Source organism: Phaseolus vulgaris, chromosome 1 (assembly GCF_051622355.1).
Source record: "Phaseolus vulgaris cultivar YP4 chromosome 1, ASM5162235v1, whole genome shotgun sequence".
NCBI classification, from domain to species: domain Eukaryota; kingdom Viridiplantae; phylum Streptophyta; class Magnoliopsida; order Fabales; family Fabaceae; genus Phaseolus; species Phaseolus vulgaris.
This window is the reverse complement of record NC_143498.1, coordinates 42,373,114-42,390,451: the sequence shown is the minus strand read 5'-3', so window position 1 is coordinate 42,390,451 and position 17,338 is coordinate 42,373,114. Positions and strand designations below refer to the sequence as shown.

At 32.9% G+C, this 17,338-nt stretch overlaps 2 protein-coding genes across 3 annotated transcripts; one reads left to right on the top strand and one right to left on the bottom strand.

The window, feature by feature from the left end:
- The first annotated feature begins 1,010 nt into the window (after window positions 1-1,010).
- Window positions 1,011-3,349, top strand: LOC137814143 (uncharacterized). 2 transcript variants are annotated; one of them, XM_068616720.2, is made up of 4 exons: window positions 1,011-1,548; window positions 1,825-1,886; window positions 2,361-2,431; window positions 2,512-3,349. In XM_068616720.2, exons 1-4 carry the CDS (start codon window positions 1,240-1,242, stop codon window positions 3,144-3,146), a joined length of 1,077 nt encoding a protein of 358 aa, XP_068472821.1. In that variant the 5' UTR covers window positions 1,011-1,239; the 3' UTR covers window positions 3,147-3,349. The 2 variants fall into 2 exon arrangements, with proteins under 2 accessions (XP_068472821.1, XP_068472820.1); XM_068616719.2 differs by having other exon boundaries at window positions 1,771-1,886.
- An 8,476-nt stretch (window positions 3,350-11,825) lies between these two features.
- On the bottom strand, window positions 11,826-14,305 carry LOC137816175 (uncharacterized). Its single transcript, XM_068619257.2, has 2 exons — window positions 13,014-14,305; window positions 11,826-12,158 (listed from the first exon to the last, which is right to left on the bottom strand). The coding sequence occupies exons 1-2, from the start codon at window positions 14,262-14,264 to the stop codon at window positions 12,102-12,104; spliced, it is 1,308 nt and encodes a 435-aa protein (XP_068475358.1). The 5' UTR covers window positions 14,265-14,305; the 3' UTR covers window positions 11,826-12,101.
- Window positions 14,306-17,338: the final 3,033 nt, after the last annotated feature.

Below are 17,338 nucleotides of genomic sequence, written 5' to 3'. Positions count from 1 at the left end.
TTTGCTAGCATTTCTGAACTCTGGGGAGAAGTTGAAACGGTGGTTAAGGAATTGAAGCAAGTGTTGTGAATAAAGAAGTGAGAAAATAAGAGTATCATACACTAAGATTCATGTTTAATTGGTGTAATGATATTAAGATGGTATCTAATTTTTTTTATTTTATTACAGAGTTATTTTTATGAACTTGATAACAGAATTAAAAAAGGAACAATTTTCGAAAAACAATCTTAACCCGGGAAGATCCTGTATGAATTTTTGTGAGTGTTGTTAGTCCTGAGGGTATATTTAAAGGAGTGCTTGGAGTCTGATCTGATACAAAAAGGTTATAAATCTGATCTTAGCATCAGACGTAAAGTCCATATTCTTTGCACCTTTTAAGCAGCATATTAAAGCCAAATAAACCAGAACATATTCATCATTTTCACACAATTTTTTTTTGTTCAGACAAGAATTTTGTCGGATATAAACAGTTGAGCAATAAACGGAGAAGATGAAGAAGAAGAAGAAGAAGAAGAAGAAGAGATAAAAAAAAGAAGAGAACAAAAGAGGAAGAGAAGAAGACATGAAGAAAGGTGAAGAAGGTTAATGTTACGGTTAAGGAGGGTTGGGGTTGCGGGCCCCACCGTCTCTCATCTTAAAAGTATAAACGATAACGCCACCACCCACTCCCTTCTTCTCTTATCAAATTTTTCTTCTTTTTCCTTTTTTTTAAAAATTGGTGTAATTTTGTAATGTAATGCTTTCTTCCACTCTCATTTCCTCGTCGTACTCTGTCCCTTTCTCTTTCTCTCTCTTCTACCGGCTACCGTCCCACCCGGTGCCACTCTCACACGTGCCCCCTCCTCCCAAAAACTCCGTCGCACGTGCCGTCCCTCACCCATACAACTCCCTTTCTGTGGTGCAACAAATAAAAGTTAGAGAGAGAATAATAACTCAAGGAAGCAATATATATGGAGATAGATAGAGATGGATAGAGAGAGAAAGAGAGAGTGTAGGTATGCGTTTGTGTGTGAAGGGTGAGAGATAGAAAGAGAGAGAAAGAGTTGATAAAAGCATAATTTTTTTTTTCTTGGTCTTCGAAGGGGCATGTAGATGCAGTAGCTATAGAGTGGTTTATGGATACCGTTCCTTATCTTTCTTTCTACCTTGTTTTTGTTTGAAATCTGAAACTTCAAGATCGGTTTTGGGTGAGTGAATCTCGTGGTGGGTTGTGTTTTTTTTTTGTTCTGTTTTGCACCGATGAGGATCCGGAAAAGGCCGGTTCTTTTCCCGTCGTCGCTCTCGCCTCTGTCAGATCCACACCTGATCAGCCGGTCGCCGGTGGTGGTGCAACTAAACGAGGCTGCTTCCACCGCAGCGAAACATTCTCCTTCTTCTTCTTCTTCTTCAGCAGTGCTCCATCGCCATGCTGCTTCGTGGAGCTTGGATCGTTGCCAGCCATCCAATCAGTCTCTCCCTTCGATCGGGAAGCCAAGCAACGGCTGGGATTGTCCCTCCGTCATCGGTGAAAGTGGGGCACACAGACAGCACAACAAGCAAGACCCTTTGGTAAGTAAAAACACACACAAACACTAATTGTTTAATTTCTATTTCCCCTTTTTAAAAAAAAATTGTTTCACTATTTCCGTTTTGTTTTTTCGAAATTTCATGATGCGGGCTTTTACAAGTGCACTTTTGTCCAATTTCTAGCAAGTGGTTACCCGTTGGTCTCAAATTCGTTATTTTATTCTTTTTTTTTTAAATTAATAAATTTGTTTTTCGCACACCCAGAAAGGGGCACGCTTGGGACAAGAACAAGATCGTATGTATATTTTGTTTTTGCAGGAGGAGGTTGTTGGAAGGGAAGAAAGTGGAGAAGACTCCAGAGAGAAGGGTAATCATACCAGGTAAGAACGAAAAAAGAGAAATCGTTTTTCCCCTCTCTTGTTCTTTCATGAAGTCTCATAGTAAAAAAGGTTAAAAAAACTGTGACCCATATCTAGATTTGAAGTTTTTAACTAGCATGAAAAAAGAAAATATTATTATTATTATTATTATTATTTATAAAAATACATCAGTGGAAAACACTGTTGAAGTTGTTTTGATGAAGAGGTTTGTGTAGCCACCATATATACTCTCCCACATATCTAACCAAAGTCCTTGGTTATTTTCTCAAAATTGGACATCTACCGTTTGCACTAGAGGTGCACAAGTAGCCACCACCAAATGCTGGTCCCCAACTACACTGTGTTTTCTGCTTTCCAAGTTTTGCACTATTATTTTCACTTCAACTCCCATCCTTTACCGTAAATTTTATGTATTCACGTACATCTATGTATATCTAATGGTTGTGGGTCTTTCTGGGTCTGCTTTGTTTGTAGGAAAGGACGCAACTTGGCTTTGGAAACTCTAGCTGGGGTGGTGTCGCCGTTAAGCCCTTCTTCTACTCAAGGTAAATGGCCAAGACTAAATGCATGTGACTGTGTCTTTCTGCCTGGTGTTGACCGTGTTAGTGTTATTCATGCGTTTCAGATAGATGGTACGAGGAAGAGAAAGCTATTCCGCTGAAGAAAAGGAGAGGGGCACTCGAGGAGAATAATGCTGCTGCTACTCATAGCAAGAAGATGAAGGCGAAGATGAAGACGAAGATGAACAAGAAGTGTTCCTCTCGCAACGAGGATAGCACGGAAGAGGAAGATGAAGAAGAGAAGGGAGAAGAAACAAAAGTGGATGATGTAAACGTGAATGTGAGTGTGAGTAAGAAGAGGGTAAGGGGTAGTGCACTGATGGAAGGTTCTAGGTGCAGTCGTGTGAACGGGAGGGGGTGGAGGTGTTGTCAACAAACGCTGGTTGGTTACTCCCTGTGTGAGCATCACTTGGGGAAGGGAAGACTCAGAAGCATGACAAGTGTTAGAAGCCGTTCCATTGCATCAACTGCACCAAAGAAGGTGCACATACACCACCTTTCTTCTTCTTCTTCTTCTTCTCTTGAGAAGCAAAACACGAGTGTTGCTGAGCCCTTTGGGGAGGAGGAGGAGGAGAAGAAGCCAGAGATAATCACGAAGAAGAGGATGAAGCTTGGCGTGGTAAAAGCGCGTTCCATAAGCAGTTTGCTAGGACAAACAAACACCCAGATTACTGCTGTAGCTCATGAGAATAGCAAGTAAGTCTAATAAGTAGTACAAGTGCAGAAAACGGTTATTATTTCATGTACTTGTGCCTGAGAGAAATTTTAATACTGGAGTTTGTCTTAATACTTGGTGCCACTGCATCTTGTTCAACTTGGTGGTGCTTTACTTTGTTTCGTTCTGATGTTTATATTTTACTTCCTAATATGCAATTCGTTACGTTGTGTGCGATTGTTTTGAAACCATTGCACTGGGGGACATGTTCTGATTTTGCACTGGAATGTTTTGTTTTGGACTCGATCATGATAACTGTGTGTCCTTTGACCGAGGAAACAGCTTGGACTATCGCAAGAAAAATATTCTTCAATCCAAAAATTGTTATCAAGAGAAAGGAAATTACAGGGATTGTAGATTAAGACGCAGTTTAAGATTATTGTTATTGGTGTTGATGTACATATCAACCGTGCATGCATGGTGTCAACAATTGCACCCTTTACTTATATATACAAGTGCGCTTAGTTCTGCAATCCGCGTGGTCATTTTGATGTTTTAAGAAAAGTACTATTTACATTTTTTTTTTTAAATTTGTCATTTAATTATTTAACTAACTATTATAAATTCCAACCTTTTGCATGTTTTTGGAAGTATTCTTCACTCTTTTCAACATTTAATGTAACGGAATGCTTTTTACATTCATAAAACACATTTTTACATTAAACAATAAAATACCTTCTAATCTTTTAGATAATAATAGATAATGTTATTATTAATAATTTAGCTTATAGAACTGATGCATGGAACTATTTCTTATTTGTGTATTTTATTATAGGTGATAAAAGGAACTACAAAATAAAAAGATGACATAAGAATTAGTAAAAGAAAAGAGGTAACATCTTTTTAAAATTTGTTATAACTTTATTATTTAAAATATTTTAATGAAAAAATCCTTTTTAATAGAAAAAAATTGTTTATATATAAAGAACCATTATATAATGCTTTATTTAGGATCCATAAAATGTTAGTATATCTCTATCCTCTAAGTGCGTGAATTGGTATTTGGATTCTCAAATCAACGTTTCGGACATGAAAAATGGATATTACTAATAGTAGCTTCAACTTAGATTGAAGTAATGGTTTTGTTTTTAATTTGATTCTATACGAAATCAAACATGCATAAATTAATTTTGAGAATTTAGGTAGTTCTATATTGAGTAAGTCAAATAGTTTGTCTTTATTATTATGTGTGGCAGATACTTAAACAACAACCACTTGTTTCAGTCTTCAAAAGTTCCATATTGTGCTGTTTTATGGCTTGCATTAAGTGGAACACCTGTTCTTGAATATAATAAGCAATTATGGGAAATTATTTGCGGCTATAACTGGAGACGAACACATCTATGTGAAGTATATTATCCATAATTTGTTTCTTTTTAAAACAAATGGCATGACAAGTTTCGAGGTGGAAATAATTTGTTTGCTTCGCTTTTTGCAATCAAATTGGGAGAAAAGTTTGAGAAACGTGTATAAATCCGTTGGAAACAATTCTGTAAAGAGTTTAATGACTTACAATATTCTCAGTGAACCTGGCAAGTCTTTTTGTTTCTGTACTCTCTGAAATTATAATTTGTCTTCACTGGCCACAAATTTTTTGGTTTTAAGAGCTACATGGGAAACAACAGCTTTTGATTCAGATGCATGGACCCTCAGCTCCCTTTTTCTTCGATGACATGACCTACATATGGCAGGTCAAGTACCCCAAAATTATTTTCTTTAAGATTATTATAAAAAGGAAATCCTCGCAGACCACAGAAAAACCAACGACCGAACCATTTCTCAAATCACCTCTACGATGATTCGTTGCTTTCAGCTTCTATTTACATGAAAAATAATAACTAATTTAGACGTAAAAATTAAATTTATGTTTACCATCAAATTAAACATCATGCAGTCGTATATGTTATAGAATTTATATTTATAGTTATGATTTTCTGATATGATTTCGGGCTATTCTACACTGTTGTTCTAACATTTTGCGAGGAAAACTAAAGATGTAGGATTTGTCTCATAAAACAACATATTACAGATGAAAACTGTTGAGTGTAGAATACAATGGTACAAGAAATTATCCAGTCTATAAAGGTAAAGTTTCTCTTGCCTATAGCTATTAAGAAAAGCTTGAACGTAGACCCCGTGATTTATGTTCTTTAACAAAACTATCCTCTAAAGTCATACTTAACAATACCGTGTATAAATTTGCATAGCATGTAACTTTTATTACTAATTTAAAAATAAAAAGAGCTCAATGGTTTGACATAAGTCATTCCTGCAGAATAACTTTTTGTATGGTGAATGCCTTTTATGGCCTAATTGCAGTAGTATGGTAGTGCCCATCTGATTAAAATTATAATATAATGTATTCATTCTACCGAAGAGCTCTTTAATATCTTCTCTTTCATTTCCATGCCAATTCCATGCCAATTCCTGGAAATGTTTATATGAAAACCACTTATGTTTTTCCTCCTATTTTTCACATAGTATAAATACATGGTGTACTATCAAGAAAAGCCTATGATTTGTGTCTTGTGATGGGGAAGGATTAGATGACAGCCACCGAAAAATTTGCTATATTTTTTAGTGGCCATGGACTAGTATGTATATCCTTTACTTGTTGCAGCAATATAGGGCTAAAAAATATACTTGGTTTGTTTTGGTTTTGTTCATAACTAATATTATGCTGTTTCACTTTGGTTTCATGAATAGGAAACTAATTAATTAAGCTGTTCGATCAAGGACCTTCTGTTTTGTGGATTGTTTATTGTAGGTTTTCTGTGTTTCGGAGAAAGAGACCTAGCATTACATGTTGTTCACTTTCTTTCTTTTATACACATATATATATATATATAGTGCATGAAAAACTTTGTAATTAAGAAGAAGGTTTGAGGGCAAGAAAGGGTTATAGTACTATTAATATGGGTAAGGATGAAAAGGAAAGCAAATGTCTGCTAAAAGCGAGAAGTATAGAAACAGATACAGACATGAGAAATGCACGCTATGGACACGAGGGTGATCGACACAGATTTTATGTATGTTTTGAGGTGTTGCATCGCATTGGATATGCACGTCTTTAAAGCCTAGTGTAGGATACTCCTTCCTTTGATCATATTTCATATTTCTTTTTCTCTAAAATGACTTTCACTGTGCTTTCCAATTACTCTTTTTTACTCTATCTGACATGTTCTATTTTTAGTTCTTATTAACACACATTTAGTCTATCTCACTTTTCTTTTCTTTTCTTTTTACAGTTTTACTAAGTATTTCAAAGTTATATTTATTAGCATACCTTTATGTTTATAATATTATTTTGAATTTACAGGGATGTTAACAAAAAAAAGAGTGTTAATATTTAATTAATTCTGTAAAGAGATGAGAGTATATTCTTCCCAGAAAACATAAGGTAAAACTACCACTGAATTGTTTTATGTTAGAAAAAATACAAATAATACTGTTGGTTTTCATTTATGTGCCTGAGCCATTAAATATGACAGAGAGATTCTCTTGGATGGAGACGGTTGAGATGGATGGAGACCCTATACCAGCACTTCTCCACAAACCACAAGACTCATGCCCTCCACCCAATTGCCCTGGGAGTCTTAGCTAGAACAAATTAATACTGAAATCGAATAAAGAAGGCTAAAGAAGTGACAATTAATATACAAGGTTCTGTTGTGGTTGCTGGTGTCATAGTTCCTAGAGAAGCCAATTAAGTCATGTTCCTCAAACAACATCAACCAAAGTCCTCAAAGTTTAAGCATGCATTTAAATGCAATTAGAAATGTAATTAGAGACTTTATATGAAGACAAAAGCTTGAATCATAGTGTATTAATTCATCATGAACTAAAGGGTTGAAAAGGAAAGTCTGATTACTACATATAAATGTGAAAAGAGAAAAGGGGTTACCATGGAGTGTGTGTGCAATATTGTTATGAAAAAGAAAGAAAGGAGAAACATAGGATTGGAGGCATAACAAATTTGTAGACTTCCAACTTGTTAAAAACACAGCTTCTTTGGATCATGTATATTGCGTGTTGCTTTGGGTCTTAAATTGTGACTTTGATAGATGATGAAACTCACATGCATTAACATGTTTGTTATTGGTGGAAAGGGTTAAAAGGTAAGTTGATCTTTTGGGTATGTGGATGCCACTTGTCAGTAGAGAAAAGGGCAAATATGGTTAAGCTTGATGAGAAGAGAAGGGCCCCAAACAGCAGAGCAACTCTTGGCAATGGGCAATACCATCCTTTCACTTACCCCAGTGGGATAATGTATTCAATGGCATGTGGCTACATGGTCCACCAGTGCCACACCAAACCAAACTACACACTTAAGCAAAACTAATCAACCACATAAACTATTTTTTAGTTTTCAATGAAGCTCTTATCTAAAATACATTTTTCTAATTACTGAAACATAAAAGTATCTAACTTCATAGATAAAACCTTGAACAAAATACTTGTTTTCTTTTTACTCATCCCTTAACTGTTTTCTGCATACGTGTTAAATTTCCTTGCTCAATTATACATTACTAAAAATACCTTCGTGAGGTCCTTGAATGATGAGTATTAATTTTAAAGTTGGTTTTCTTAACCAGTGTTAACAGGTGTCCTTTTGCAACATTTTTATTCAGTTGCATGTTCATTGACAGCTGGCAAGGTGAGTTTTTGGATGTTTCATGCTAAAGCATAAGCATCTTTGGTTTTGATTCTTCACATTCCTCATGTATAAACATTATTAAAGGAAAAGACAATCGGCCACCACAAGTAATTACAAATAAGTACTTTATATCTATCTCATTTCATAAGTTTTTAAAATATGAAGTTACACAGATTATAAGAATAGAGTAGTTCATGCTATATATTTTGTGAGGGTACATATGAAGAGAATAAAGAAGAAAAGAGATTTGAATTGTGGGAAGTTAATGATGGAAAGCACAATGATTCGAGAATTGATTCAAGGTGAGGTGAAAAAGTGGAGGCTGAGGCCCCGTTTTGAGTCCGAAAAAAGGTTGTACTGCATAAAAGAATTAATGGATAAATCCCTTTAGCATTTCCATTTTGATCTGTAGAGTGAGATCTGGGTGTCTGAGCACTATGTGGTTGAAATGGGGGAATGTGAATTCAGAAATATGGTGGGACTGCTTCTCTCTTAGCTACCTCTGATTCTGCAATGATGCCATTTGCTTCTTTGAGATCATCATCATACCTCTCAGAAAGTACGCCATAATTACTGTTCCTTCTCCACAACCATGCTCTTCCTATACCTATGGATTCCACCTTCCCAGATGCACTCATGCTGCTCTCAACTCTTAAATCCCTCGCTAAAATTTTCGTCAAAAACTAATAATGGTCAAGCATGTGATTCCAGGCATTACCATGTTTCTTTTTAAGATAAGAGTATGAAATATAAGTAATCCATCTCGTGAGAGAAATAAGATAGGTTAATTAATTTAAGATTTATTCATATATAATTTATTTATTAGTATTTAGTATAGTAGACTACATCTAGTTTGTTTTTAATTTTTTTTATAAATAGTCTTTTTATATTTTTATATTTTTTTAAATAATATTTTTTTTTTATATGATGACAAATCATTGTCTTTATCATCCCTCTACTTTCTTTCCATAATACTTAATATAAAAGTTTTTATCTCTCTCATTGCTTCTTTTCTTTTCTGTTACATTGATCATTGAAAAAAATAAACAAAGTGTAAAGAGAAAAAATAATTAATTATTATATTAATTAAATTAAATATTATTTTAGAAATTAAAAATTATTAATATTTAGATTATTTTATTATGATAAATAGTTTTTAAATTGATATTTAATTAGTTATTAATGTATATATATATATATTTTTTATTTGGTTGGTATTTTTTTTAACTTTTTTATTTTCAAAAGATTTGTTGGGCAATATCCAACCACTGTGATACGGTTGTATTAAAATTTTCAACCCAATATTATATTAGATCAGACCTATTATTGCACTTCTTGAGAAATTTAAAACGAATTAAGTAGAATTCACCCATATACATAAATATAGGTCGATGAGACGTTTTTAAGTGCCCATTGATATTATAATATTTTTAATGTAAAACTTTTTGAGAAATTTTATAAGATTTTATTTTAATTTAAATGCGTCTCACCATTTTAGTTCATTTTTAAACAACTTTTATAAGTTTTGTTGAATTTTAAATTCCCATTAAATTCTTACTTTTTTAATTTTTTATTTGTATTTCAATTTTGAATACATGATTCCACTTCTTCAATATTTTCGGTGTTGAACTGCTATCATTGCTTTTATCATTAATTTTTTTTTATGAGCAAGAAACAATATATATGGATTACTACCCATATAAAAAAACACTAAGACAACCAAACAACTTGAGACCTTTCAGACATCTACTCAACTCACCCTACCAAACCACAACTACAAATAAGCTAAATAAAAAAAATGCAAGTCAAAGGATCAAGACACCAAACAAAATAAGAGAAACAAGCATATGGAAATTTAGAAGTGATCCAAGACCAGACTTTCAATTAAGCCAAAGAAAATATCTCACAGTAATGCAACATTCCACCTTTAAATAATTCTTAACCCTAAGTTGACCGAATCAGGAGCATTACACAACCTGATGAAGTGCAAAAAATGAGAGTTAGAGTTAAGAGGGACAGCCGACCAAATGCCTAACCACACGTAGCAAAGATTCCACACCAACCAGATTATCCTACAATAAAAAAGAAAAAAAATGATTTAGCTCTTCCTCTTTTACCCCGCAAAAGCAGCAGAGAACGCTTCCTACCGCAATCCCTCTTCTATGTAAGTAAATATTAGTGGAAATCTTATTTTCCGGCACCCTCCAAGCAGTAAGATGAACTGAAGGCAAAGCCTTAATCCTCTAAAACAATTTAAACATCCTCGACCATTCCTCCTCAGATTCACCTCTAAGAATCCCGTAAGTCGATTTAATCGAGAACTCTTGAAACTTAGCATCTTTCTAACCCACCTATCAACTTTTTCCAAGACATGGCACAAGTCATGCACTACCTCGAAAAGTTGTCTAACTTGGTACTTCTCCGAATAAAAAATACTTCTTCTCCACGCCAAAGACCACTCTCAGACACTGTCTGCTTGAAACCCACAACGTTCCAATGACGCATCTTTCTCAACACAAAGAGAAAAGAGCCTTGAAAACTTATTCTTCAAAATAACATTACCTATTGGTCCTCCCAGAACTTGATAGTCTTCCCATTACCAACTTCCCACCTAAAACAATCTTCGAAGTTACTACCCCATTTCTCTAACTTCCAAATCTTCTTCAAATCTTTCCACCAAAGGGAAACATGGTAGATTGACCTGTCCTCTTTCAACTTTCTCCAACCTTCATATTTAGACACTAAAACCTCCTTCCACATACCTCCCTCATTAGACCCCAACCGCCAGATCCATTTATCCAGCAAAGCCAAGTTGAAAAACTTAATATTAACTACTCCAAGTTCGCCACCTTCCCGAGACTCACAAACTTTTTCCCAAACATGATTCACTCTATAATGATATTAGGATACGTACATCTTATTCAAACGAGTTTATTTTTTATTAGAATTTTTCGGGCCATGGAGTTATTACAACAAATATTATTTCAAATCATTCCACATTCGTTACTATTGTTTCTTTCAGGTTTGAACCTTCTTCTCCGATAAGAAGCACGTAATTATCTCCTAAATATATTATTTTAATGGATTACAAGTCCTAGAGAACGAAGGTGTTTCTTTTATTATATCAACAACAAAAATGTATTAAATATCGAAACACTAGGAACGTTTCAACCCTTGTATAAAACAAAAAAAAACAAAGGATGATCACAAAAATCTCAATTGTGCGAACATCCATTTGTATAGTTTCTAATTCCTCTAAACTCAATCAAAAATTTCAAGGTATTATATAATACTTGCAGTTACATACAAAAAAAAAATACAATAATTGTATTAAACTAAAATAGTATTGACCAAAATGAAGTTCTTCTATTTTTGTTACGTCATTTACACTTCCAATCATACTTCTTTTCATTTCATTTTTTTTTCTTGATCTTTTGTCTAGAACTCCAAGTGATAACATTCATACTTTGTTTTGACATCATTCATTCTTGTAACACTTGTGCATAGTTGACATTCTTTTCAACACTTCTCTACTTTTTTCATTCTACTTTTTGTTTGTTATTTGTTGTTTTTCTTTTTGGCTATGTATCATTTTTTCATTAATTCTTTCTATATTGAGGGTGGTTTACATAAATTTTGACATTTCCTATTTTGCTTATTTTGCTTTTAGTAAAAGAAAGTCTTAGTCTGTTCTTAAGAATTCATGTCTCGAGGAACCAAATGTTTCCCTAAAAGTGTTGAATCAACCTTTTAAAGTGATAAAATAAAATGCATAAAATTTTAAAAATTGATTGATAATGTATAAATAATGTGATGGTAAAATTCTTAAAACTATAAAATATAAACGGTAAAATGTGTCACTAAAAGTGTATTATTTACTTTTTTGGGATAGTAAGGCTCTTGCAGTGGTCCTAACGTGAGAAATAGTGAAATTGAATTCCCACCATATAACTATAATCCTGAACATTATAATAGCAGCAAAGAAAATTGGTGAATAGCTCAGTAAATGAAAGTGCCAAAATCCCAAGTCATATATATCAAACATGGTTCCACAAAATCTACACAATGATGATCTGCACAATCAAATGCTTACTCCATTACATGATCATAGCTAACAAAGAAGATATATCTCTCTCTATTTTGTTACTACACAAATAACACAAATTGCTCTATGTTGTATGACTAGTTTCTTGCAATATCTTTCTGTTCTCCTGAAATTTGCAGACCAATTTATTCATGGTTTTCATATTATGTGCTCCAAACATGGTGTGCCAGCCACGTGTCTATGCTAAAGGGCAGAAGTTTAGGAATTTCTTCCAACAAGAACAGCTGGTTCTTCCCTGAAACAATATCAAAGTATATAACATTAGTATTTAATTTATTTTTAATTAGTGTCATCATAATGAAAAAGACCCCTTCCTGTTTTTACCTGTCGGCTATTCGCAAAAGGCACCATACTTAATTATTATGACTAATAATTATACATAAGAACCAAGCAAAATAATTCGTGTTAATCCATATTTTATTCACACCTTTTATTTTAACCTTATCTCTCTACACCAACCTTTTTATGACAAAAACGAAGAGATAAATAAACTTGTACACCCACCCTTCTCTTTCCCTTGTTATATTGTGAATCGAATTTGATTTTTATATCATATTTTCAACACTAATTTTATATTTCTTTTTAGGATAATATTTGCTACACATCAATATTCCCATTAACACCCACAGATATGAAAAAAAATAAAATAGAAAAAATGGAAGATTATAGAAAATATAATATCAAAATACTATAAATATTCAATATGTATTTATTAAAAGAGTACTCATATTTACAATCAGTTATACAATTAGCTGAATATTACTTACTTAATTATTTATAAAAATATTATTAGTATTATTAATTATTATTATAAAAAAATTGTGAATATATAATTTCTCCGGTTAATAAAGTTTTCTATGTACATTTATCTTTCTTCCTACCACTTTCTTTTTCTGCTTAATTACATTCATTTTTTTGATCTATCTCTTTACCTCTACATTCCACAGTAACTAATAATGGTGTGGAATGATTTTTCATTTTTTTCATTTAGCTGAAAAAATAAAAAATAGAATCGAATGAAGAGATTCTATTTTGTAGCGTGGAGGATGAAGAAATAAAAACTACTATAGAGTAGTTCATTGGAACTTACTGTCTCCGATATAGCAATTGTTTCGTCTTGAACAGAACTTTTAGCGTGCCTTTCGTTACGATTTTTCATCATCACTCTCTGGCTTGATTTCCCAGCATCACTAGTTCGTCCTTCTTTGATGAAAATAGCTGCGTTCAGCGTATTATTAACTACAACGAATGGTTCTTCACGTTGTGCACAATTGCTTCCAACGTTAGGTGTCTCTGGCATAGTTGCAGCTCGTGTTATCTGGTCTTTACCACCTTCTTTTTGTACCTGACTTCTACGTGCATGGGATGAATATGACTTTGCCAAATCTATTGAAAAACACGAGTCACTGTATTGGTTACTAAACGGTGCGTCCGAGTGATCAGAAAGTGGAGTCCATTTATCCCGAAGTGGGGTTCTTCCTTCTAGTTCTGATAAAACTTCAGCAGGGCTTAGTGCTTTTTCTTGGAATCCAAGTTCAACATTCTTCATCTTCTCACTCTCAGCTCTGTTATGCTTTTTCCTTGGACTACTATACAATCTCTTGTCCCATCCAGCGGTTGTACTATCAAAATTTTCCCTGGTCCCCCCTCCAATTTGTTGTGCCACCAAACTCATGATCCCATACTCATACCCTTTGAAACTATCACCTACACTTGCACTAATTTTTTTGTGTTCCACTTGATGACTAGTAAGTTGCCTTAACAGAGGGCTTGACTGAGGGAAAGATGGGATATGAAACAAACGAGGATCTAGGTTTTCAACGGCACAAGCTATATGTGTGTCGAATTCACACATGTTGCACCTATACAGCCACCGGTTATTATGATTACTGGGCTTGTTGCACAAGTCACAGAAGAAGTCATAGGGTGGTGAAAACTGAAGCTTGATTTTGTGGGGATGGTATGTGATTGCGAGGGACAGAGGGAGTGCAAGACAGAAGGCATGAAAGAAGATGGTGCATTGAGCACAGTGGTAGGAAAAGCCCGTGACATGGTGGCCACATGCCGCACAGTTGGGAGTGGGTTTGGTGGAAGGTATAAGAAGGAGGTTTAGAGGGTGGGTTGGATGTGAAGGGTGGTTTGTGATTAAGGGCATATTGTAGCAGACATGGTGAAGAGAGAAAGCACATGTTTTGCAGTGGTAATAGTCCTCAGCAGGCTTAAGTTTTAGCTTGCATCCAAAGCAGTGTAGAATATTTGGTGTGGAGGGTGAGGTGGTGCATTCCAAAGGATGTGGATGGGTAAAGTGGAAAACATTTGGGTCCTTGTGTGGTGATCCCATTTCTGTTTTGGTGAAAGTACTTGAACAATTGAAGCTGTCCATCTTTGTGTCTGTGTGTGTATATACTATATATTGCAGCATTCCCTCATCTAATAATGTTTTCTTTTTCACTTTTCTTAGGTGGCATTCGCATAATTGAAAGCTATAGCTGTTACGGGTCTTCTTGTCTCTCTAGATGCTGTTTAGACTTATCCAAAATTCAAATGCATATGTTGGGGCACGTGGCGTATTCTTGTTGGGAATTCCGTTTATGTTTTGGATTCTTCATCTGTCAAACTGAAACCGAGGTAAAAGGATTTGCATCAAGGGAGAAGTCACCAAAGAAAATCTTATGTTTTTATTTTACAAACAAAAGATTCCCACATTTTAGCCGGCGATACTAATGCACACCATATTTCTATTCACACTATACTGATATATATATATATATATATATATATATATATTAGAAGAAATATTTTTTTTTTAAATTATGGATTCGAATAAGGAGAATGAGAAATTTTTAAAAGGTTATAAACGGATGCATTTAAACTGTATATATGATCTCTTTCTATTCGTGTTTTCAAGTTGCCTTTTTCTTATACCCTTTTGTTACTTTAAACTGACTGAGTGAAACTAACATAATAAGAAATGTGAAGGTGTAGGTTAAGTTAATCGAGCTGTGTGAATGCAAGAAGAATTCAGGTTTGCCCTTATCTCTTCTACAAGAGAATGAAATACCTCAAATTTGTTTTTGTAATTAACGTTATTCACTTTTTTTTTTCTTTTGAATGAAAATTAATAGCTAATGTAATACTAAAGAACTATACTTTGTAATCTAGTATAATAAGATTATCAATATCTCTTACTAAAATAACGTATATATCCAAGTTATATTTAAAAGTAAATTTTATGAAGTTGATATCTTTTAGAAAGACATATTTATAGTGATTTAAGATATTAATAATTAATGCAAAGTAATTTGAATATAAAAAAATTATGACATCGATACCTATCACTAAAAAAGTATTAAATAAAACTAATTTTAATGATAAAATAATTAATTATTATTTAATTTAATTTAGAGATATTTTATAAATTATTGATATCTAAAATATTTTTATTACTAATAAAAATTTATAAACCGTTGATGTGACAAAAGATATTAATATTTAATACCTCGCGAGTTTTTGAAAGTCTTTCTAATTATTTGCTTGTAGATTTTATTCTAGGACTTTTCTTTTCTTTTGTTAGTTTTTCTCTTTTAAGTTTTTCTCAATAGTTGTAAAATTTATTCTTGTGCAAGGAAGTTTTGTTTTTCTTCTATGTTAACTTTGTGTTTATTTTGATTTCTTATTATTATTAAAACTAATATTAATAATAATAATATTATTATTATTAAAGAAAAAAAATATTATTATTATTATATAGTAATAATATTAATTAATTAATAATAATTATAATAGTAGTAGTAATTATAATAATAATATTATTATTAATTTTAATTTTAATATTAATATTAATACTAATTTTAATATTATTATTATTAATAATAATGTTAAGATTAATAATATTAATAATAATTACAATACTAATTCTTCCAACTTAGTAAGTGTTGTCTATCTATCTTCATGTTCTTACAATCTCAATTTAGCCTAGTCGAATATATTGTTAAATAAATTAAATATTTATCATAAGCATACTTTTTAATTAGATTTTATTGACAGTGTTGTTATACACTGGTGCAGAAAGGCAAAACGAGTGTAGCTATTTTACATTTACAAGAGCGACTATATAGCCGCATTTGATCAGCACGCCCTTGTAAATCACATTTATGAGTGCGGCTATGGTAACAATCGTACTTATAAATCTTGTGCTGGATTTATAAGTGCGGCTATGGTAAATAACCGCCCTTGTAAATAGTGTTTTTTTTAGTGCAATCTGTTTAGTGCTAATTCTCATATAAATTAACTTGTTCAATTATATATACCCAGCTAGACAAATACATAAATTCATAAAATCAAATATATATTGATCAAAATGTATTACAAACACTAATCAAATTATATATAATTCCCACACTATTGATCAACTATAATAGAGTTATAAAAATTTATGAAATATGTGGACCAAGAATGTCTCACATATGCTATGGCTTCCGAAGTCATTGGTGCTTCATCCGTGAAGAACTGCATTTCAAAATATGATTGACATAAATTAGTTTTAAGATACATATATGTTCAAATATTATAAAAATAATTTAACATATCATGTTACCTCTTTCCAATCACTTTTAAGGCCTAATCTTACAATGGTAATCATCCATTGCATAATGTAATAGCCACACTCATAGCTTCCTGGTTGTTTATTACACTATTATTCAATAAAAAGTAAAAGTTAGTATATTGATAAACAATGAAAAGAGAAAGAAAAAAGTTACAAACTTTTAGTCTTATCCAGTTCAAATTTTGAAAATTTGAATTGGATCGACCTTTTAAGATGTTATATCCACACCATGAACTTGTTAATACAAAAAACCTCATTAGTAGATGGTTAATTAGTAACCTACATGATGGGAGAGGCCCAGGCCCATGATAGAAAAAGCTCAAGCCCAAGTCCAAATACAAGTTCAAGCTTCAGCTCAAGCCCAACAAATAGAAGATTTGTGCCAACTAAGCATCATTGGATGTCTTTTTTTGTAATTACTTTTGAGTATTTTTAGTAGAACATAAAGAAAAGTGTAGATATAGATATAAGAGGTGCAAATGTATAAAGATAAGTCACACCTTTCATGTGACATAAAAAAAAAGGTGTAGGTGTAGATTTAGGAGGTGCCAAAAAAAGAAACCAAGTCACACTTCCCTTGTGACTAGGAATTGGCTCCAAATTCAAATGCTTCTCATTTGAATTTCCCTCCACTTTCATTTGAATTTTCAGCCCTCTAAACACTATAAATAAGAGGGTTTGGCTCATGTAAATTGAAGATTAGTCTAATAGTGAATTGCTGTCAATTTTGTGCCAATCTCACTACTTGTCTCCTACCTCTCTAGGATAGACAATTGATCTTCAAACTTTCATTCTACCAAAGTGAGATG

What these genes read in the sequence shown, in the direction of transcription:
- LOC137814143 (XM_068616719.2), top strand. Translation starts at nt 1,240, where the DNA reads ATGAGGATCCGGAAAAGGCCGGTTCTTTTCCCGTCGTCGCTCTCGCCT. An exon ending in GAGAAGGGTAATCATACCAG is followed by an intron (nt 1,887 to 2,360) that starts GTAAGAACGAAA and finishes CTTTGTTTGTAG; the next exon opens with GAAAGGACGCAACTTGGCTT. An exon ending in AAGCCCTTCTTCTACTCAAG is followed by an intron (nt 2,432 to 2,511) that starts GTAAATGGCCAA and finishes CATGCGTTTCAG; the next exon opens with ATAGATGGTACGAGGAAGAG.
- LOC137816175 (XM_068619257.2), bottom strand. Translation starts at nt 14,264, where the DNA reads ATGGGATCACCACACAAGGACCCAAATGTTTTCCACTTTACCCATCCA. An exon ending in CAATTGCTATATCGGAGACA is followed by an intron (nt 12,159 to 13,013) that starts GTAAGTTCCAAT and finishes ATATTGTTTCAG; the next exon opens with GGAAGAACCAGCTGTTCTTG.